Source organism: Polyodon spathula, chromosome 9 (genome assembly GCF_017654505.1).
Source record: "Polyodon spathula isolate WHYD16114869_AA chromosome 9, ASM1765450v1, whole genome shotgun sequence".
Taxonomy (NCBI): domain Eukaryota; kingdom Metazoa; phylum Chordata; class Actinopteri; order Acipenseriformes; family Polyodontidae; genus Polyodon; species Polyodon spathula.
The window spans coordinates 10,962,293-10,987,321 of record NC_054542.1 but is presented as its reverse complement, the minus strand read 5'-3'; the positions used below and the strand labels follow the sequence as shown (position 1 = coordinate 10,987,321).

Here is a 25,029-nt window from a genome sequence, read left to right as displayed (position 1 = left end):
CACGAGGCATAGATGGGCGAATTGTTTTCACCAAGAGAGTGCCTTTAGACAATGATGATACACTATCAGTATGTGGTCGCAGTTCAACAGACTGGACAGCATGGCCTTGGAGTCCAAGCACACTCCTAGATAGGAGGATGTCTGAGAAGACATGAGCTGGCATTTTATCTGATTCACCGTAAGGCCCAACCGTTGAAGGTGACTGGTGACAAGTTCTGTGTGGGCCTCTGCCAGTGCTGGAAACAGATACTTCCGCTGTGCTGGTTTTATGGGGATAAAGCAATAACGATCAGCAATAACACAGCAATAACAATCCATGATGTGGTAAGGAACAGAAAAGCCAGAACACTTGTTATGCTTTTTTGCAGCGATTTAGAGGACAGATCTCAAACCCCAGTGTATTAGAGTGGACATTTTGATAAGAGCTTTGGAACAGACTAAAGTTATGAGTGTAAAAAGTTGTCAGTATGCTAACAATGAAAAGGAAAAATTGCAGCTATGTTATTTAAACAGTTGTAGGAACACATGGCTATATTTTTTTGGAACCCCGCTAAAAAGTAAGGTATACTACGGTAAATATGCACAGTAATTTTGTAGTTTTCCAATAGTTATCCACATCTCACTGCTTCTACATACAGCATTATGTTTACATTATGTTTTCTATGGTAAACAAGCTGTACTAGCTATTGTGATTAGGGTTCAGTAAATAAGCGTTTTTTTTTTATTTTTATCTTTTTTTGTACACACGAGAGACACTCAACATGGTTTTGTTTCTTTTGCATGCAGGTCTGTTTTAATTCCACAGTAACAATAAGCTAAGTTGATTGCCATACAATGCGTGTAATACATATATTAGTTAAAATAATACAGTTTGAATATTGATATATAGACTATATTACAACTTAAAAATGTGTAATTTATACTCAACTATAGTTAGAAGGGGTCATACAAATTCCTGTTGTTGTTTTTTTTTTTAAATAGCACATTTTAACATAAATGTAATTGCACGTACAAATAAATTGCACAATAAATGCACGATTAGTCACATACAAAACAATGGATTTATTCATTTAATTTTAATATTTGTACCATGAAAACTACAGTTGCTGGCATTTGGAAAGGTAAAGCTACCACTATGAGTGGATACTTTATTATTGATTTGAAACATCATCATTTTAAACCAATTCTAAATTCTCTTTTAAGAATTTATTTTCTTTTTAGTTATAATGCCAGCTAATTTAAGTATCATTTTCCAACTATATTTTTAAATGCTGGATCATAAAGAACACAGGCAAACATCTAGTGGAACAGATGTTCACTTGAGATAATTTCCGTTCCTTTCAGTAAATGTCTTCAAGACAGCAGTTTACAAAGGAGTCATTTCATCGATTTCTTAATTTGATTTGAAATACATCATGTTAAAGCCTTGCATACAGATTACATTCTGTAATAAAATCTTATCCATCCATCCATGTTTACAATGAGGGCTCTGTGTTAGGCAGCAAACAGCAAATGGGCACAATTAATTGTATTGTGCGAGCAGAACAGTGTGTGTGTGGATATATATATATATATATATATATATATATATATATATATATATATATATATATATATATATATATATATATATATAGTGAGATAGCAGGGAAGGGGTTAAAATCCTTCCCTGCTAAAAACCTTGTGAGAATGCACATTTGGGTGTTATGGGGTTTAATTGTGTAATTGTTTTATTGTTTAGTAATCCCCTGCACCTGGTGGTAATTGTAAATTAGAGCCAGGTGCAGGGTATTTAAAGAGGCAGCCAGTCTGTTCCAGGCTGCTGCTGAAAGAAGAGCCCGACTGTGTGAGCGAGCAGTCGTATTGAGGTATTGTTTGAGGATGTGTTTGTGAATGTTTGTGGCAGGTAAACGGTTTAGCCATCCTGCGTGATAGTTAGGTTCCTGTTTATGTTTAGTGAGTGCTTCAAATAGGAGCTAGGTGTTTGTTTTGTGTTTATTTCATGTTGTGTTTCTTAAAAGTGTGTGTGAGCGCTGTTTCAGTACAATCCTGTGTGTTGGGTCGTGATTCAGAAGGGAGAAGAACCCGTGAGAGCCTGTGTGGCAAGCAAAAAGGTGACTATATATATATATATATATATATATATATATATATCTATCTATCTATCTATCTATCTATCTATCTATATATATATATATCTTATCAGAAGTATGCTATTTTATGCATTAATGGAGCCCCATATTCATTTGTGGTAACTAAGATAATTTACTTTCTTAAATGTTACACAATGATTTTAAGGTTGGTGTTTTTAACTTTTACTGTCCTTTATTTTGTTTCCTTGTATATTACTGGTATTTTCCAATTGGTGGTACAGTTGACAGCCCACAAAACAGTATTAGCAACACGTTAATTACCACCATGTTTCTTATGTTTTCATCATAAATACTTAAAGCAAATATTTTGCACAATGTTAGTTCTAAAAGACAGTGGGGGCATGTGATAGGGTGGTGGAATTCACTGACCACAAACACTGCTACCTCACCCGAATACCAACTATGGTAAACAGGGGGCGAATGGAGAAGGCACACACACACACGCAGGTGTGTCAAAATAATAGTCCAAACAAAATGTGAAAGCATAAAAAGAAAATAAAACACGATAATAAAACTACAAAGAAAAGGTTGCTGCCACAGCAGAGTTCCCCACCGTCGCTACCTGTACAGCTCGGGTCTTCAGCCTGTGCCTGCTCGCTACTCCTCTACCTAACACCGTGTAGTATGACTACAGAATAATTAAGGTTTTAGATATTTTTAGATGAGCTCTGGGTTCCATTTTAATAAAGAATATTACCTTAAACAATTTTGACAAACTACAGCAAAAACATAAAGAATTAAGATCATTTTTTTTAATATTCCATTTTCCATCATCTCAAGGCTTGGAAATTAGATCTAGGTTTCAAAAATGTAATTATTGGAATAGTCAGTTTATCATGTATGTTTGAATTTCCTTTGTTTTATAGTCTTTATTAAATTAAATTTGAGTGACAGTCATTTTTTGAAGAGCTGCTAGGTGTTTTACCTTCTGTATAACCAGTAAATATTGGCTTTTTGAGTGTTCTTGTTCTGCATATTTGAACTATGTTGCTGTTATATCAAATGTTTTATCCAGTTAAAGGATCTTTTATATGAATATTTATCAGTGCCTGCATCCTTCCTGTGAATTTGACTTGAAAAGCATTACATTAGAAAAACAGCTGTCCTGCAAGTTATTTTTTCCTGTTGATAGTTTGCCTACTTTTTCAATTCATAGACTCATCAGAAATGGTGTCTTATACAAAAAAAAAAAAAAAAAAAAAAACAGGAAACCAATCCATTATAAGAAGAATTGTTTAGTCTATTTTACATGGAAATGAAAGTCTGGCATCCATAATTGATATTATGCGGGTCATGACATTAGCCTCATCCCTTCAAGCTGGATTCACAATTAGGAAGCTGGCTATTAAATAGACAAGGTTTTTATGTGGAAGAGGAACATCAATTCAAAAAGCTTTTTTTTTATTTTTTATTCTTAAAGCTGAAAAATGCACAACAGCAACTAAAGATCACAGTATCTCAAACTGTTTAATGATTAACATCTTTTACATTACCATAGCTTCTCTCATTCGCTTTGTTTTTGCTGCATATTTGTTTTGTGACATTGGAGGAAGTGCTGTGTAACTAAACAATAGATAGAAAAAACCATGGGCTTTCACGGATAAACAAGTACATTGTAGCACTGAAGAGATGGAACTGCTGACAGTCGGAAATCACTTGTGACTGGTAAGTGCATTAATTTGTTATATATATGGGGATTGATTTTATTCTTAATAAACGGGCTGTAAAACGCGACTGACGAGTATCTTGGTGTCACAGGGAGAGTGCTGTGGGGTGCTGTAATGTATCCTCCCTACCACTTGTGGTGCTGGAGAGCCGCCAACAGTGCTGGCCAGGCAGCGGCCATGTTGAGCAGCATGACAACAGCTTGGTCAGGCAATCAGCTGGCTGATTGCAGGGGCGTGGCTCAGCCCTATTTAAGCAGCGCCTCTTCCCCTGCTCACTCTCCCTGTCCTGGACTAGCTGCTGGAAGAGATGTGCTGCTGTTCGTAGTGTTTGCCTTCCCTGGATGAGCCTGTGAGAGTGCACTTTCCCTCTACTTCCCCAACCCCACTTGGACATCTGACTGGACCCGCAGCACAGCCCAGGTTGCAGAGGCAGCAGCTGGATGATGCCGGTTGGCACCATGTAGGAACCACGTGACTCTTGTTTTATTGTGTTGAGTGGAGCGGGACTGTTTGTTTAAACCATTTAATTTTAACCCGGGCTTACTATTGATAGTATTCCCGAGGGTTTATTTTGTTTGTTTTGCAATATTATACTTTTATTTGCATCCTTGGCTACGGCCCGTTTATTGTTTTTGTTAATAAAACCCTGCCCAGCACTGCATGTTTCCTGTCTGTGTTGTCACTTCTGGTCCCACCAGCACTACACCCAACAGCCCCATCACAGTGGGTAATGGATATCCGAGTGCTGACTGTATCGCATAAATAACAGCAATTTTAAGAACTGTGCCATCAATACTTGACAGCACGGCCCGAACTAGTTAGTCCAAAGATTATTGTAGACTACTTAGTGACTCTTTGCTTTTTGCAGGCATTATTGTGAATGACCTTGACTCCACCCTTATTTCCAGAATCGCTTTCCAGTATCTCAGTTTTTCCAAAGGCAATATTGTCTTTACCGAAGGAATATTTTTTTGTGGACATAGTAAACCATCAAAGGAAGAAAAGATTGCAAAGCTGATTCTGCTTAAAGCCATGGTGCTTAACCGTTACTGGTGTAGCCATGCTTCATGCATTTGAAAGGAAACTGAGATTACTTGCTTATCTGACTCAATCCTACTTTCCTACTCTTATTGCTGATCTCTTTCACTCGGGCTCAAATGCAAGTCCAGGTAGCTTTCTAATACTTAGCAGTCCTCTGCTTTGCAGCTCAAAGCTTCAGCCTTCACTCCAACAACTGGGTTTTACCTATGATGTCTTTACCCAGTATGAATGAACAAGATTTTTTGGATTAGTCAGTTAAACTTTATATACATAGAACAATAATATTTTGACTAAATACAGAAACATAATTTAATAATTACATAATTCTTTGGCCTAGATAAAAATATAGAAGAGGCAGGTTTGTAGTACCAAAGAATACCAAAGCGATTACCCCCTGATTCTGGAGGACTCGCATTCTAAACTAATTGTTCATAACTTTAGTTTCAAAGAGACAGATCTAAAAAGAAAGACTGCATTACATCAATAATGTGTAGAATTCCTATCAGAGATTTTTTGTTTGAGATAGCAAGAGGAAGAGTAAGACTGGAAAAATACACAGATTACTCATACATTCCGGTAATATATTGTACAATTCTTAATGTATAGGAGACCTGTCAGCTGTCACTTTATTACCTCTACTTAAAAGTCTATATCGGGAATGAAAATTAGACAGCAAAACATCCAAGATGAGAACCCTAGAGGCTTACTTCAGAAGATGGTAGCAGCATGTTTACACACAGCAAGTATTTACTACTTTGCATTAGAATGCCTAGCTTCAACTAATATAAAACTACATTTGAATACGGATTGTATTTTTTGGTTGGGGGGGGGCAAAATCTGTTATTTTTGATTATTAAAAATAAATGTCACTCAAACACATCCATTTTCAGTTTCTATAATACCCTGAATGTATGTTTCACTAATACAGAGATATACAAAGGTTAACTTACTGTGTTGAAGTGAGGATGTGTCCACATTGGGATTTCGGCAATGAGGAACTGCATGCGTTTTTAATCGGAGAATTGTGAGAACTAACACATTTCATTGTACGCCGATTACTGTTTGCGTATATCTCACACTGCAGACACAGCTAATGTTGTTGTTTTGTTTTTTTTTCTGCCCGCCCCATCGTGACTATAGCGTACTGTAGTAATTAATCTCAGCATGCAAAGTTATTTACATGTTGATCTACAATTAAACATTCTTCATGGTACTCCTGATTAAAATGTGATATATATACACACACACATACAGCGACTTGCAAAAGTATTCAGACCCCTGACCAATTTTCTCATATTACTGAATTACAAATGGTACATTGAAATTTCGTTCTGTTTGTTATTTTATTTTTAAACTCAGAATCAATTATTGTAAGGTGACATTGGTTTTATGTTGGGAAATAGTTTTAAGAAAAATTAAAAACTGAAATATCTTGCTTGCATAAGTATTCAACCCCTGTGCTGTGGAAGCTCCCAGTTTGCACAGATGAAAGAAATTGCCCTAACAAGGACACAGTTACCTTACCATTGGCCTCCACCTGTAAACCATTAAAGTTGCTGTCACATTTTCTGGATAAAAACACCACTGTTGAAGGATCATTGGTAAGGCTGTGAATCTGAAGGAAAATGAAAACCAAAGTGCATCCTATAGAAGTTATCGATAAAGTAATACAAATGCATAGATTAGAGAAAGGGTACAAAATAATATCCAAGTGTTTGGATATGCCAGTGAGCACAGTTGGATCAATAATCAGGAAGTGGAAGCTGCATCACACCACCCAGGCACTGCCAAGAAAAGGCCGTCCCTCAAAACTCAGCGCTCAAACAAGAAGGATACAAGAGTGAGAGAAGCCACAGAGAGTCGAACAATCACTTTGAAGGAGCTACAGTGTTCAGTGGGTGGGAGTGGAGTAATGGTGCACCAGTCAACCATATCAAGAGCTCTGCATAACACTGGCCTGTATGGGAGGGTGGCAAGAAAGAAGCCGTCACTCAAAAAGTACCATCTGAGAGCAAAACTGGAGTTTGCCAGAAAGCATGAGAGTGACCCAGCTGCGATGTGGTAAAAGGTTTTGTGGTCAGATGAGACCAAGATAGAGCTTTTTGGCCAAAACTCAACGCACTATGTGTGGCGCAAACCTAACACTGTCCATGCCTCAAGACACACCATCCCTACAGTGAAGTATGGTGGTGGCAGCATCATGCTGTGTGGATGCTTCTCATCAGCAGGGACTGGGCATCTTGTTACAATTGAAGGAAGAAGAATCCGCTTCAGTCCGCAAAAAAACTGAAGCTTGGGAGGAAATTCACCTTTCAGCAGGACCATGATCCCAAGCACAAGGCCAAAGCAACATTGGAGTGGCTCAAGAACAAAAAGGTGAATGTCCTACAGTGGCCCAGTCAAAGTCCTGATCTCAATCCCATTGAGAATCTGTGGCACTATTTGAAAATTGCGGTCCACAGGCGACGTCCAACCAACCTGAACAACCTGGAGCAAATCTGCCAAGAAGAATGGGCCAAAATCACTCTGACACTGTGTGCAAAGCTGGTACATACTTACCCCAAAAGACTTAAAGCTGTTATTGCAGCGAAAGGTGGCTCTACCCAATATTAATGTGTGGGGGTTGAATACTTATGCAAGCAAGATATTTCAGTTTTTTATTTTTATTAAAAATATTTCCCAACATAAAACCAATGTCACCTTACAATAATTGATTTTGAGTTTAGATGTTTTAAAATAAAATATTGAACAGAACGAAATTCCAATGTACCATTTGTAATTCAGTAATATGAGAGAATTGGTCAGGGGTCTGAATACTTTTGCAAGGCACTATATATATTATATATATATATATATATATATATATATATATATATATATATATATATATATATATATATATACAGGTAGTGGACAAAAAAAATGGAAACACCTGGGTAAATGAGGGACACCGTAAATTGAAAGCATGGGCTTCCGCATAGGTGTGGCTCATGTGTTAATTAATGAAGTATGAAGTATAATCAGAATAATGTATGCAACCCCGTTTTATTAATTACTACAATTACTTTGTGACAAATTGATTGTCTTAAATCTGATTTAATTTTTTTGGATTATTTTTACTCACCAGGAATAGTTATTTATAAATACAAGTATATTATTATTAATAAATACAAAGATCAATTAGGTGTGGCAGATACAGTATGATGATATTATATATTCTATAAATAATCTTACATGACTCAACCTTACAGGATAACTGTTATATGACGCAGTAAGGTGGATATTGTATTGGGGGCAGCATAGTTCAGTAAAGATCAAGCTGGTGTCTACACTTGTTCAGTGTAATTAGTGAGAAAGCACAGGGGTTAACTGAACGTTTTTAATCGCTGCTAGTGATCCATACTCTAGGTACATATAAGCTTTTCTAGCTTTAGAGAACCAGTTGAATCAAATTGTGATGACATTTGTTCATAGCATTCTTTACCACAATCCTTTGGATTCAATTTTAATTATCGTGCCTTTTTAAAAATGCCAGATAACTGTGAAAACTGTGTGCAAATTTTTAAAGCTGACATTGCATAAAATGTCCAAAACCATTAGTTAGCTTTGTTACAGTGGTTGTTTTGTATTGTTAATGGCTATTTATTTATAAGCCAGTAAAAGTATAGTAGCAGCATAAACCAATGCCTGCTTTAGTATCATACAACAATTCCTCTTGTGATTAATCAATAGCAAAACCCATGATGGGATGAGGTTGTAGTAGCTTTTAAAATCCCCATAATTTGTGGTGTGGCATACAAGTTTACTGTTTAACATCTCACATTTTTATTGGCAGAATTTAAATATGTGTGTGTCTACCGTCTATATGTGTAGGAACTGTATGCTGAATTATTAGAAGAAACAATCAGTATTTTAGTGGCTTTATTTCTGTATAGATACATTTCAATACGTGTATTTTTCAAACTTTTTATATTTTTTATAGCTACAGTGTTTTATCCATTTAATATTTACTATGATAAATAAGTACTATATTCACCCATTGTTTAGTTTTCTATGTACTTATTTATTTACATTTATCAATACAGAAGGCATATAGTTTGGTTTCAAAGTAGAAGGTTTCTGTTCTTAAGATTAACATTTAAAATATTCTCATTTTTCACAGCTGCTTTGTAATATTAGTTCAAGTAAACAACATATTCCAAATGCTTTCCTTTCTCTATTCTTGCCCATGTATGAGAGCATTGCCTCCAATCAGGAATTTAGAAAACTTGTGATTGGTGGCTTATTTTAACAAACAATACAAATCAAAAATAAATCCTGGCTCCTGTTTTGGCGTGCTAACTAAACTTAACAGTACCCTTAACTTTCAGTCAGACCTCTAATCTGGCTTACAGATTTTAAATATATTATTTAAAAATCACAGATTTAATATACTTTGTTTTAATGTACACCATATTCAGGTCTATACACAGGTCCTTACTTTCACGCAGACAGCTATCACCTTCGAAACCTCTTTTAAGGCTGCTACCCACCAGATGCGATGTGACCAGCGGAACTGTGCAGCGATACATCAAAATGAATAGAACCTAGGCTTTTGACAAGTATCTTTCACACAACACGCAACACGACAGGCGACGCAGGAGCGGCACTGGTGCAGCGCGAAATAAATAGGATTGAATCCTATTTTTTGCGGTTTGATGCGCGTCAACTAGGGTATTGAGCAATTGGAGAACAGCTTCAATGCACGTGGTCCAGCAGGGTGAAGCAGTATTCAAAGTGACGGACGAAACAATAATACTTGTCGATTGAAAAAATACCCAGAGCTTTATGACAAAAGTTATCACAATTCTAAAGATATAGATTTGAAAAACAGTATATGGAAGCCCATTTCGAAGGAACTGGATAAGCCTGGTGTTTATGATTTATTACCATATGTGTTGAAATACTGTCAGAAGCCCCTTTCACACTGGCATGCTCTACCCGGGTCAAAACCTACCCGGTGTCATGTGGGTCGGCTACGGCATTTCACGCTGCTTTTGATAAAGCAGTGTCGATCTGGGTGACAGACTCAAGTGCGCAATGTGCGTATCAATGCCCAGGAAGCAGCTTGTTACAGACACTTTCATCCAAGCAAATGTTTCTTCATCCCTGCTGCAATCTGGCTCATGAGTGTGTCTCAAATCAACAAAAATATGGCTAAACAGAATAAACAGAAATGTTCCTTGCAGAGTGACACCTTCACACAGGCGTGGCTGTTGGTTATTGCGTTGGCTCGCGAACGAACGTCATGCATTTTGACTCTCTCAGCCCGGGTCAAAGCTTGTCGACCCACATCCTGAGGTGGGTCGCTGGGATCTGGGTCAACCCGAGTATGACCCAGGTATGTGGTTTTACACTACATGGGATTGTGACCCGGGTAGGATTGCAAGCGTGAAAGGGGCTTTAGATATGCAGAATTATATTGTTTCGCTCTTAGGTTACAACTTAGTTTAACATGTTGGACTTAAATGTTGTTAATTAAAACTATGGCTGTGTTCAAAGCTTAGTTCACTAGCCAGGAATTCACACTGTCAGATGTTTTTTTTTTTCTTTCTTGTTTTTTCTCTGTTAACAGAAACCATTTGATAATGTGTGAATACTATAAATCGCACATTAAACGTCACGCATGTGCACAATTCGATCTTATGATTTGTGTAATGCATATTAATTAAACAAAATCCACTACCAAATCGTTATACGTAACAACTCTATGGCTTCGTCATATGCATTGGAGCAGGGTATATTATGCCAAAACACAAGAGGGTACCTATAGTATAGTGAATGTATTGCTTCAGTAAAATAACGCACCTTTATTAACTTTCTGCTGAGCTCAAGCTGCAGTGTCTCTGCAGGGTATGGTGTTCTCTCCTGTTTTTTAATTTGTTTTATATATATATGTATATTATCTCAGCCATAACTCTGGTAAAATATAGTAGCCTACTGTATACTTGCAATCACTATATACTGCCGGCACCATTCTAGTAAAGTATACAGCAAATTCCCCGCTCTGATTGGTTTATCTGTCATGTCACTGATCTTGCAAGCAACTAATGTGCAATGAAAAGAATAGTTTGATTATTTTTAATTATTATTACTGTCATTTAATTTGATTAATGATTTCTGATAGATTTTTTTTTTTATATCAATTTAGAATCTGAAACGGGGGGGGGGGGGGGGGGGGGGGGGGGGGGGGTGGGGCACTGAATCTAAACTGGATGGGCCATGCTCCTAAAGGCCCGTCCATAACGCCGGGCCTGGATAAAGTCTGAATATATGATGCTGTCAATCAAAATTCCCTACAATTTATTTTTTGAAACTAACCTTTCCTTTAACACATCCATATACAAATATTGTTCTTCGTACAGTGTAATGTTTTATGTTTGGATACAACGTGCTGCTGGAAACATTCGGATCACTGGGCTGAAACACTCTTTTCCATGTGGTAAATGTGTCCTTCAGGCTCATACAGAAAACAAAAAAGAATTATGGTAAAGATCAAATGATCTTAAGGTATTATTTGTTGTTTGACAAGGACATGTCTGAAATGTATCTGGATACTGTTCCACTCTTTATATATATATAATATATATATATATATATAATTATCTAATATATATATATATATATATATATATATACATTCATTTTTGTATATCTGAGACATTTTACAGTTGAACTATGATGAAAGACAGACCAGTGTGTAGATATGTATTGTCATAGAAAGGAGATTTTCATTTATATCAGATTTTATGAATTTCCTCATTCAGATTCATCCTAGTTTGTATTGTATCCGTGCGCTAGATAAACCCCTAGATGAATTCTTATTTAATATGATTCATACCCCACCTATGAGTGGTTTAATTTATTCAAAATAAGACTATTACAGATATCAATGCAACTTTCACTTTGGAAAGCACACTTGTCTGAATGGCTATCGTATTGCCTGAAAAAAGTGATATAGCACTCTTTATGGGAGATCAATTCACAGTACAATAATAGCTTTGTGCAACATGCAGAGGGTTTTTTTGTCATTCTATAAACACATATTTGATCCCACAAGCTGTTTTTCTAATGTATTATCTTACAGAGACATCTAGTGACAGGTTGTGTGAGTTGCAGTTGTGTATTCACCAGTTTATATCATTGCTAGGGTTCTCATCAGAAAACTAGGACATCTAGACGGAATCAACAACACTAAAGAGAGACTATTATAGATTAAATTGCAAAAGATTTTTTTATTTTATCTTAGCCTGTCTGCTGTACTTTTCAAGAACTATTGGTCTGTGAAACAGGACAGAAATAAAACACCTTGACCAATTTTACAGACATGCATTTTATCTTTGTTTGCAAAGTCGATAATGTAGTATGTAAAGCCAAGTGTTTGTTGCTAGCAGTGCCAGTTACTAGGTTAGGGGTATTCCACCATCTAAACCATAAACTATTTCACCAGGTGTACCAGGTGTAGGTGAAAGAAACATTTTAGGAATATCCAGGAATAAAAACAGGTATATCTTCTACTGTAAATTAATAGAGCTATTCTCCAAGTGTTGCGTCTTTATGTCAATTAGTAGACTACAGTTTATATAAAGTTTTCAGTCACCCCAAGAATGTTTAGTGGGGGGTGGAGGGGTGTGATGCTGGGATGCCAAAATCACAGTCGAGCCCTCTTGATGTGTTAGGCTAGTCGAAAAAACACCATCGATGGAAGGTGCCACTTGAAGGCCCCAGAGATGTACCCTACTCAGCTCAGTCCAGACGGTTGTCATGCTGATGCACTGGGAAGACCGCACTGTGGTTGGTCCCCGGAGCCGGCATCACAACTGTTGTGTGTGCTGATCCCTGGAGCCAGCATTACACTTCAGCCATCAACACCAGGCAGAATGACATCATCAGATGGAAAGAAACGGAAATGGATGGAGATGCAGATGGATCACATTTTTTTAATGTAAAGCTACGTCTTAGTTGGTGCGTATCTTGGTGATAGCCGAGTTCAAATCAGCGTGAAGTTTTAACATCTACAGTCATGTTATGGAAATCAAACCAAGTGTTGCATCTTTATGGCAATTTAAGATTACAGTTATAGTTTCAGTCACCCCAAGAATGTTTAAAGTAAGGTTCAAGCACAAAAAAGTGTGAATAACAAATCATGCCAGTGTTATGTTAAGAATTAATGATGACAGCTCTTGCTTTTAAATTATATTTGATTTCAGTACAGAGGAATATATAAGTAAGCAATTCCATACAGTACGGTGTGCAGTAGTTATAAAATTGTGTGCTTAATCTTCAACCACTCAGGAAGTGTAGTTGTTGTATAACTACTGCACATATTATTGCACTTATAAAATTACCTTGTTAATGTTATAAAAAGAAAACAAAATAGTCCCTATGTCTTAGCTATAGACTATAAATTGACTTGAAGGACTTTCTACTGCTGAATTAATTGTTCATTTATTTTTTGTGGATATGCACATTTATTTACTTATTTGTATACTGCCGCTTGAATGTGTATTTTTTTCTGTAAGTGCAACTACACAAATTTAAATAAATAAAACTGTTTACCTACAGATTGTATACAAATTGGTATGTACATTACCGTTTCCCTACAATAATGTCACTCTGCACCTTTAAATTGTAAACGCCTAGCCTCGAAACTCACAGGGCATCAGCTGGACTCAGGGTCAGGCATGCTTGCTTGCTGGGTGTTTTAGTCAACACAAGTACATCTGTTTATTGCATTTAATACACACTGATGTCTACAACTACTGTACTGTTGTTTACTTGAATACTTCTAAAAATGACTTCTTAGAAGAATCTGAACTTAAGAACATAAGAACATAAGAAAGTTTACAAACGAGAGGAGGCCATTCGGCCCATCTTGCTCGTTTGGTTGTTAGTAGCTTATTGATCCCAAAATCTCATCAAGCAGCTTCTTGAAGGATCCCAGGGTGTCAGCTTCAACAACATTACTGGGGAGTTGATTCCAGACCCTCACAATTCTCTGTGTAAAAAAGTGCCTCCTATTTTCTGTTCTGAATGCCCCTTTGTCTAAACTCCATTTGTGACCCCTGGTCCTTGTTTCTTTTTTCAGGCTGAAAAAGTCCCTTGGGTCGACACTGTCAATACCTTTTAGAATTTTGAATGCTTGAATTAGGTCGCCACGTAGTCTTCTTTGTTCAAGACTGAACAGATTCAATTCTTTTAGCGTGTCTGCAAATGACATGCCTTTTAAACCCGGAATAATTCTGGTCAATCTTCTTTGCACTCTTTCTAGAGCAGCAATATCTTTTTTATAGCGACGTGACCAGAACTGCACACAATATTCAAGATGAGGTCTTACTAGTGCATTGTACAGTTTTAACATTACTTCCCTTGATTTCAATTCAACACTTTTCACAATGTATCCGAGCATCTTGTTAGCCTTTTTTATAGCTTCCCCACATTGTCTAGATGAAGACATTTCTGAGTCAACAAAAACTCCTAGGTCTTTTTCATAGATTCCTTCTCCAATTTCAGTATCTCCCATATGATATTTATAATGGGCATTTTTATTTCCTGCATGCAGTACCTTACACTTTTCTCTATTAAATGTCATTTGCCATGTGTCTGCCCAGTTCTGAATCTTGTCTAGATCATTTTGAATGACCTTTGCTGCTGCAACAGTGTTTGCCACTCCTCCTACTTTTGTGTCGTCTGCAAATTTAACAAGTTTGCTTACTATACCAGAATCTAAATCATTAATGTAGATTAGGAATAGCAGAGGACCTAATACTGATCCCTGTGGTACACCGCTGGTTACCACACTCCATTCTGAGGTTTTTCCTCTAATCAGTACTTTCTGTTTTCTACATGTTAACCACTCCCTAATCCATGTACATGTGTTTCCTTGAATCCCAACTGCATTCAGTTTGAGAATTAATCTTTTGTGCCGGACTTTGTCAAAAGCTTTCTGGAAATCTAAATAAACCATGTCATATGCTTTGCAATTATCCATTATCGATGTTGCATCCTCAAAAAAATCAAGCAAGTTAGTTAGACACGATCTCCCTTTCTCCCTTTTCTCCCAGGACCCTGTTACCATATAGGTAATTTTCCATTTTGGATCTTATTATAGTTTCCATAAGTTTGCATATAATAGAAGTCAGGCTTACTGGTCTGTAGTTACCTGGTTCAGTTTTGTTTCCCTTTTTGTGGATCGGTATTACGTTTGCAATTTTCCAGTCTGTTGGTACCACCCCTGTGTCAAGAGACTGCTGCATGATCTTGGTTAGTGGTTTGTAAATTACTTCTTTCATTTCTTTGAGTACTACTGGGAGGATCTCATCCGGCCCAGGGGATTTGTTTATTTTAAGAGCTCCTAGTCCCTTTAACACTTCTGCCTCAGTTATGCTAAAGTTATTTAAAACTGGATAGGAACTGGATGACATGTGGGGCATGTTGTCAGTATCTTCCTTTGTAAAAACTTGTGAAAAGTAATCATTTAATATATTTGCTATTTTTTTTCTTCATCTACAATTTTGCCATTTGTATCTCTTAAACATTTAATCTCCTCTTTGAATGTTCGCTTGCTGTTGTAATATTGGAAAAACATTTTGGAATTGGTTTTAGCTCCCTTAGCAATGTTCATTTCTATTTCTCTCTTGGCCTTTCTAACTTCCTTTTTGACTTGCGTTTGCAGTTCTGTGTACTCTTTCTCCGTACTTTCTTTCTGGTCCTTTTTTAATGCTCTATAAAGTGCCTTTTTTCGCTGAATATTTTTTTTAATTGATCTATTAAACCATTTTGGCAATTTAGTTTTACATTTAGATTTGTCTACTTTAGGGATATAATTGTTTTTCGCCTCTGGTACTACATTTTTGAAGAACAACCATCCTTCTTCTGTGGGTGTTTTCTCTATTTTACTCCAATCTACTTCTGTTAGTCTCTGTTTCATACCTTCATAGTTTGCTTTTCTAAAATTGTAAACCTTAGCTTTAGTCATTACTTTTGGGGTTTTAAAAAACACTTCAAATGAGACCATGTTGTGGTCTGAGTTTGCCAGTGGTTCTCTGACCTCTGTTTTAGTTATTCTATCTTCGTTATTTGAAAAGACTAAATCAAGGCATGCCTCCCCTCTAGTCGGTGCCTTGACAAATTGTGTTAGAAAGCAGTCATTTGTCATTTCCACCATTTCTGTTTCATCCTTCTCGCTACCCACCGGGTTTTCCCATTTTATCTGGTGGGAAGTTGAAATCCCCCATTAGTATGGTTTCTCCTTTGCTACACGCATTTCTAATGTCATTGTATAACAGATTATTGTGCTCACCGTCTGAATCTGGCGGTCTATAGCATGCTCCTATTATTATGCCCTTTGAATTTTTGTCCGTTATTCTGACCCATATTGATTCGGTTTTATTTTCTTTGTCCAGGTTTAACACCTGGGCTTCAAGACTGTTTCTTATGTATAGCGCTACCCCTCCTCCTCTTCTGTCCTGCCTGTCTTTCCTATACAGTGTATACCCACAAATATTATATTCGTCCCCATCACTCTCAGACAACCAAGTTTCTGTAACACCTATCACATCATAGTTACCTGTTAGTGCAGTAGCTTCAAGTTCTAGAATTTTGTTTCTGATACTTCTAGCATTTAGATAAATACATTTAATGGTTGTCTTACCTGAGTTGTTGTTCTTGTTTTGATGCGGTCTCCCTTCTGTTTTTTTGTTGATTTCTCCCCCCTTCCTTTCTAGTTTAAATGCTTCTGAACCTGCTCGAGGATCGTTTCTCCGAGTAGACTGGTTCCCTTGTTATTTAAATGCAGTCCATCCCGTCTATACAGATAGTCCTCGTTGTAGAATGTGGTCCAATGATCAAGATAGGTGAAGCCTTCCCGTGTGCACCACATCTTCAGCCATGCGTTTTGATTAATTATTTCCAGCTGTCCATATGGTCCTTTGCAAGGTGCCGGTAGTATACCAGAAAATACCAGTTTTGGTTTTCTCTTTTAATTTCCTTCCTAGCTCTCTGAATTTGTTTTGCAGGGATTTTGGTCTGTCTCTTCCAATGTTGTTTGTACTGATGTGGACGACTACTACCGGGTCGTCTCCTGTTCGTTCTAGGAGCCTGTCCACGTTCTCAGTGATGTGCTTGACCGAGGCTCCCGGAAGGCAGCACACTGTTGTAGTAAGGGGGTCCAAACTGCTGAATTGAACTTGCTGTGTTTCTCAATATGGAGTCCCCAACAATCATGACCTCCCTTCTTTTTGCTGTCTGGTCACCACTGTCAATGGGGTCCTGGATGTTGTTCCTTTCATTCTCTTGTTGTTGGTTCTGCTCATCAAAATTCTGAAGTGACTCAAATTTGTTGGTTGTTTTGATTTCTGGTGGTTGTGTTTGACGAAGTTTCTTTTTTTCCCTGCTTCTGCCTACCTGAACCCAGCTGTTCTGACCTTCTATCTCCCTGGTGGCTTTCAGTCTGTTAGGGGTGATGCAGAATTCCATGAATTGTGGGTGTGCCAGTTCCTCAAGATCCTGTTGCTGTCTCACTTCTTCCAGCTCCATTTCTAGCATACTTACTAGTTTATGCAAATCCTGGATCGCGCGGCACTTTACGCACACTTGGTTTAGCTCCGCTGGGTTTTCTCGGATTTCCCACATCAAGCAGGTGTCACAGATTACTGGCTTGAAGACCATGTTGAGGTTTTTTTTTTTAAGTTTAGTTTCTTCTGCAGCTGTCAACCTGCTTTCAAACTGCTTCTAAACTGCTCTGTACTTTTCCACGCCTGTACTTCTCCCACTCGCTGTCGCTGGGAAGACTGCCTCGTTTAACTGCGTTGTTCTGCTGTGCTGTTGGCTCCTCCCCTCGCCCGTGTCTCAGAACGGCGCTGAATTTGAATCAGCTGCTCCGAGTTTCAGCTTGTTTGTTATCAGAAAAACACACGTGGCTGTTTGACTTTGAGCTGCTGCTGTGTTTCCCCAATGTCCTCTGTTTTCTGATTAAAGCAATTCAAGATGCAATTTCTCCTTTCTGCTTCTAAACTGCTCTGTACTTTTCCACACCTGTACTTCTCCCACTCGCTGTCGCTTCCACTCGCTGTCGCTGGGAAGACTTTTTTTTTTGTTGTTTTTACATCTGCTATCTCTTTGTTGTTCAGATTCAACACAACCACTCTCTTCCCCCATGGCTGAGATAAAAAAAAAAAAAAAAAATAAAACATCCAAGGAAAGTGATTAGCATTTTAAATTTATATGATTCAGTTTGTACAGCTCAATGTATAGGTGGCCAGTAGTGGTGGTGAAATTCACTTTTAAAAGCTGTTAACCCAAATGGGTTATTTGGTATTTAATTTAAATTTAAAAAATGTGGAGAGGAAAGTACAAATGGGACCAAAGATGGTTTGCATGCTGTGCGTAGGAGTGTGTAGGGAACAGGGGTCAGTTTCATAAAAGCGGTTTGCGCTGAATTGCAGTCATGGCACCTTGCAGATTTGAAATTTGGGTTACATGAAACTTTTGCAGGGCTGCGACATTGTTGATTTCCACTGAAACTTGTGACAGCCAGACAGCAACAAATTTTTTAATTAGTTTTCTCCTCATTTAAGTTAAGGTAAGCTTTTTTTTTACTTTTCAAAATGACACGTAGGCTTAGCCTCTGTAGCAAGCTTGGGCATGGGTATTTCTTCCGAATGTCTGTGCTCTCTGGCCTCTAGAGTCAAGCCAAGTCAAATTTGGTCGTCTTGGATGTGATACATTTGGATACTTGGATACATTTTCTTGTTGACCTAAAAGTTTTTCGAGCAGTGTTAGCTGGTTGTAGAAAATGAGACAACTTGTTGAGTTTGTGACAGATGTTTTTTGTTCGAGCTAATCTTGGACAAAGAATGTGCTGTCTAAGTAATAAATACACAGTATATTCATGTCTTCACCATTACAGCAGTTTAATAAATGTCACGGCACAGTGTTATTAATATGGTAGAAGTGTGTGTTTGATTTGAAGATGTATTGCTACTTGTATTGTTTGGTACATTATGATGTTTCACATAGTTTATTCCAATTTTGTAGTATAAATTTCAGTGTACCTTGAATTGTTTCTTAAGAAGTACTATTCATCAAACCTGCCTAAATGTATGCTGTTGTATCATTGTGCTACATACACATACTTAACTATTTTCTCTTGGATTGTTTCAGTTTTTGTGAATGTTACAGATTTAAAATGTGGCAAATTTTGTAGCTAATCATATGGAGCAGTTGCTTGGAACAGAATGCATGCTACGGTTCTAGTAATTTTGTACCTACTAAATGGGTAATGATATATCTAATTACTATCTGTGTTTGTTTCAATTTTCTAGGTTTACATTCCGTGCAGAACAGCAATTGTGCTTGCAAATGAGGATCTTTCCCGTTAATGACTGGACTACGATGACTGCTGTAAAAGGGAAGAGAAACCTGTATTGAATGTTAAGCTGCTTTAGTTTAATTTGGAAATCTATGTGACCTTCCATGAAAAAAAAAACATGGAGTATGCATTGATAGGTATCCTGTAATGTTTAATATGTGTCGGTACAACAGTTCTTTAAACCTTGCAATTGTCCTTGTAAAGAATGCTGCTATTTTATTGTTGCCGTCAAAAGAATGTTCGTAGTGAGAACTCTCTCAATTATGCAGTGGCCTATTCGGCAATGGCTTTGAAACCAGTGCTTAACAGGGGAATTTCCATTCTATCCCGTGTTGTGGCGATGCTCTGTGAAATGTAACATTCATCTAAGTATGCTACTAACCTACAAGATATAAACAGAAATAGAATAGAAGCTAAAGTCAACTAATATAACGTATAATACCTTAAAGAAGGACTTTCAATTTTTTGGGGACTTGCAGGTAGAAAAAACATCTTCATCGTCAATAAATGGGTGATGTAGACCTAGGTTTGGTAGATAACATGTATTAGATATTGGTTTGAATTGTATGTTTATGTTGTACACCTTAGTTAAACCAGTTTTCATTAACAAAAGAGGATAATAGGTTGTGTATTCTTTGTTTTTCTAGTGCCGAGTAATGCTGTTAGGGGTGTTTGGGGAGAAGACATTTAGAAATCAGTCACAAATTATACTTAATGATTTTAAAAAGGGAAATTGTACCTAAAGTTTAAGAACATACGGTTCTGTATATTAAGTTATGTTAAGTAGTGTAAAATAAAAATATATGAAAAGCTGCCTTTTATTTTGTCTTCATTTCATACTAACTTTTATTCATTCAAAGTTGGCTGCATGACACAGATATGTGTGAAACCAGTTTTGATCTTATGATATTCAACTTTATTTTATTTCATTGTCCAAGATAGAAAACAGAACTGTTCTAAGCTTGCCATCCTTAAGATGAACATTAGTTTCCTGCCAAATGCAAATAGCATGGAAAATAAATCATAAGCATTAAGAAAAATAACTACTACTGTGGTGTTTCCTTTCCCAAAAACACCTTTTAGGGAAATCTTTTATCTTTACTTTGTATTGCTTTTAGCCAAAACCAAAAATAGCAATTATGTTTTGAAGTTTCTGATGAAAATCACAGGCCTAACATAATATATTGTTGTCCATAGTGAACTGCACTATATTTGGAACATCTTTATCCTTCATCATTTACCATTAGCAACTGACAAGTGGGATCAGTGCTCCAAATAAGGTGTTGGGTCATTGAGTAATTTACTCACTTATTTAGACACTATGGGCCTCATTTACTAAAAGCTCTTAAAAGTAGCTGAAAGATGCATGTTAACACAATCCTGTAACACGCGCCTTAAAGCTAATAAGTTGGTATTTACTAATGTGAATGCTGCTTATTAAGACGTGTGCTATGGAAATCATTAGCATATTAAGACGTGCCTTATCATAGAAGATAAAGCACGTCTTAATGAAATGATGACACAGGGGCCACTGACTATAAAGGAATGAGCATAGATTGATTTACGCATTTGTCAGTTCTTGACTTTTACAAAATATATGTATTAAATACTCTATAACGGTGTTTGAAAAGCAGGATCGCAAAAATAAGTAAATAAAAAGTTATGAACAATCCTACCTAGACATGACTGTACAGTATATATATAAAAAGCATTTCGCCTATACTGTATAGTAGCCTATTCTTTTTTTTTTTTTATCCATCATTGATTAGATCAGTCTGCAGCCCTTAGGCTACATTAATGAAACTGTGACTACAATGAAGAATGAAGTTGGCATTTAGACCAGGCATATTTCAGTGATCAACGCATTTCTGTACATTGAAATGCCGTTCACGTGTTTTACAATATGGATCTCACAGACACGAATTGCAAGAAATGCACAAGTAATAATAACTAGTAGTAACTATACTGTACATAGCCTACCGTATAATCTATTGTAGCTAGACAAAGAATCATTTTGTACAGAAAAGTACAAATCGGTTAGGCTGTGAAGGTACAGAATTATTTGTACAGAAGTAAAAGCAGGTATGCAGAAGGTATCGACCCCAGTGCCGGCTGACACATGCAATGGTATAGCTGTGCCCAAATCGTGTGGAGAAAAAAAAGTGCACTGTATGCAGGTATGTGATTGAGAAGAACACTTCCTTCTTTGATACTGTAGCGATCTCAGTTCCCGCAGGCAGGCGCATCACACAGGGCGAGGCAATCTACACACAGGCGGAGGGCAGGCACGAACCTGTGATCTCTCGCACTAAAGCATAACGCCGATACCGCTGCACAAAAAAGAGCCGGCTGCAGAGGGATGCAGGTACCCGGGCACGCACTCGTCAGACTGTAGCCTGGTGAGCAAGTCCGGTGCCGACTTGAGGCTGGCAGGGGAGAGTGTAGCGTGCACGGGGAAGGCAGTAGTAGGGCTGGTAGGTGACGTAATAACACAAAAACACATTAGCCCGATATAAGCTCCTTGCAATGGAGTCGGCTCTTTTGTACAGCGGTATTGGCGTTATACTTTAGTGTGAGAGGTACCGGGTTCGTGCCTGCCCTCCGCCTGTGTGTGGATTGCCTCCCACTGTGTGATGAGCCTGCCTGCGGGAACTGAGATCACCACAATATTATGTGGTGTTGTGACCATAAACCCAATTGATATATATTATCGTGTTTAAATTATGTCTGTATGAATGCAGTTATGGCTTTTGGTTTCATTTGCTTAGTAAGTTATGACCTTTTTAGTTTGCATAGTAAGCTTTTGCATGCTTTTTATGTCTATATGCTACATAAACACATTTACTTTGAATGTCCTGTTACTTATTTTGTTTGTATATAGATACATTTCTTTTCAAAAGTTGTTTTTATTTATTTATTTTATGCAGTCGGCTGGTATATGTGCGTTTTAGTATATAAACACATTTATTTTAAAATGAGTCTGGGTTTACCCAGTGGAGGTGGGTAGTTGAGGATTTGTGGCACACTCTACAACCCGGTTTCTCAGAGATGTCTGATTCAGTGGTCAAGAGTTGCATCGCACAGTGAAGAACTTATCTGAAGCAGCAGAAAGGAGCAGCAACTGGCTGTGGTTCAGACGGAAAGATTCTGGTTGGGATCTCAAGCAAAATAGGAAGAAAGCAACGCTGATGTACAGGTAAGTAAGCTGGGCTGAGTTGAGTGGGGTACGGAGGGGGGTGATGCTGGGACGCCAGAATCACTGTTGAGCCCTCTTGAGCTGTTGTGTGCTAGCCGATGAAACACCGTCGATGGAAGGTGCGCACTTGAAGAGCCCAGAGATGTACCCTACTTAGCTTAATCTAGACGGTTGTCATGCTGATGCACTGGGGAGACCGCACTGTGGCTGATGCGCTGGGGAGGCAAAATAAGCTGATCCCTGGAGCCAGCATTACACTTAAGCCATCAACACCAGACAGAAGGATCTCTACATCATCAGATGGAAAGCAACGCACATGGATGGAGATGCAGATGGATCACATTAGTTTACTGTAAAGGTACGTCTTAGTTGGTGCAAATCAGCATGAAGTTTTAACATCTACTCTCATGTAATGGAAATCAAACATTGGATAACATGCATGTTATCGCATAAAAACCTTCAGTAAATGAGGCCCTGTGTGAGTAATGGGTGAGTAAAATGCTACATTACCTTGATCCATTTCCATTCTCCATCTACTGCTTGCAGTATATTAACAATAGACCATTAAGACACCGGGAACTAACAAAGTACAAGAAACTTGATCACATGCAAACTCAAGCTGTGCAGCAAAACTCCTATGCGTATTTTATGCATTAAATTTAAAAGTCATGTGCAATTCAGATTTCTTCAATGCCTAAAACACCCATTACGCATCTTATCTGGAGCGATGAGTGGAAGTGGATTATCAGATGACCCCACAAAAAATGTACTGTAAGTCTGATTTGTTGTCTTATTATTTGTGTTCCTAAAGGCTTTCCTAAACTGGATTTAAATTAACTTTGTAGCACATGATAGAGGAGGAGTCCTCTGCGTTGCTCATCTATCTGTTTTAATGATAGAAAAACATTACAAACAGAAAAAGGCTACATACAGCAGCTGAACACCTGCAGGCATCAACTGAAAAAGATCAGCACACTGTGTAGGCAATCTGTGTCACAACAACTTCGGTTTATCTCTTTACCAGTTTTGGATCTCATTATTGATAAGGTAAGTCGACTGATTTTAAGATATTTAAAAGTTGGACTCTGTAACCTTGGCATTTTTGTGGAAGCTCATGCTAATATGGATGTATAGATGTATGCATGTATGTTGTTTAGATTGTCTTACCTAGGTCTAGAATGATAAGACACAAGTCTTATAATCATATTGTTCTGTTTCACGTCAGATCACATACAGTAACAGGGAGAGTATATTAACACACATTTAAAAGAATATTGTGTAGTATTTATATGGTAGTTTTCACAGTGTATGCATTGTAAAAGACACAAGCACAGGCCAAAATCTAGCTGCTAGTTATTTTAACACATACAGTTTAAAGTTATTTCTTAAGTGTTGCAATGCAATCAGCCAAACAATCTAAGGTCATTTCAAAGGTGAGGTAAGATCCAAGTATTTAAGTGATAACAATACAGGCAAAATATCACTCTAGGCTAGTTATTCAAGTGCAATGTTTTAATCATTCCTGTAAAGTAGATGTTGCTGCTGCCACCCATCTTCCAATTAAAAAAAACATTCAAACCTTTGTGGTCCTATGTTGGACTAGGTCCGATATTACAATTTTCCCTTTCCAGTCCGATGTCAGATCCTGTCCAACATCATCAAAAAGATGTCAAGCATAGGTCTCTAGTTTTTTTTATCCCTGGAAAAAGCCGAGAAAACCTTTCAATGGTCAAATGAGACTGATAGGAGCTGAATGAAGCCAAAAAAAAAGGTGGCATTCTGAGCAATACAGATAGCCCCTGATAACATGGACACAAACAAAGGAGATAGCTACTTCTGCATCCAGTGATCAAAGAATATCACAGACATTTGCAGAGCTTTGAGATGTTATAGAATAAAATAATGACTTGGATTAGAATTTTGAGGAGTTTGGTGATAAAACAAGTGATCAGGAGAGGATTTATCAGTAGGCACATCTATAAAGAAGTATGTGAAAAATACAGCGAACAAGAGGTAGGGCTTGGTTGGAGATGCAGTACTGAAGTCATTTTGCTATGCAGGGCCTTTTAAACCTGTTTTACTCTGGGGGAAAATATATTTTAAACAGCACGTGTAAAATAAACAGCGCATGTGAAAATAATTTGGACCTGATGTGCCTGACAAGCACTGAATAAATGGACCGCTAAGGGTTAAGGTACACACTTCATAGTTGCTGGTTTTATAATAACTCTTCAACATGTACATTTTTGTCTGAAATGATTATCCTGTGAGTTGTTGGGTTTGCCACATAATTTCACTTTGTAAACACTTTTGTATTTTCTCTGTAAAACTTTCTGTTCTAATATATAAACATATCAATTACAAAGACCACATATTTTTAAACACCTTGGCTTTGGATATACAGACTATAGGGATGCTTTGTTCATTTTCTTCTAATCAAATCAGTCTGTAAATTAGTCTGCTGAATTAGCCTTCAAATGTTGTAGGTTCAAGGGAACCTGGTGACCAATTTTAGTTTTTTATTCCTATTATATACTGATACACAATGAAATTTGCATCAAT

The 25,029-nt window shown here is 37.4% G+C and overlaps 1 protein-coding gene across 2 annotated transcripts in view; it reads left to right on the top strand.

The window, feature by feature from the left end:
* The window catches only part of LOC121320401 (1,4-alpha-glucan-branching enzyme-like), a 257,808-nt gene extending 237,726 nt beyond the window's left edge, over positions 1 to 20,082 (top strand). For both annotated transcript variants that reach the window (XM_041258689.1, XM_041258690.1), the window contains one exon: positions 19,225 to 20,082. In XM_041258689.1, the coding sequence (XP_041114623.1) occupies positions 19,225 to 19,281 (57 nt within the window). In that variant the 3' untranslated portion in view covers positions 19,282 to 20,082. The remainder of the gene's footprint in view (positions 1 to 19,224) is intronic.
* Positions 20,083 to 25,029: the final 4,947 nt, after the last annotated feature.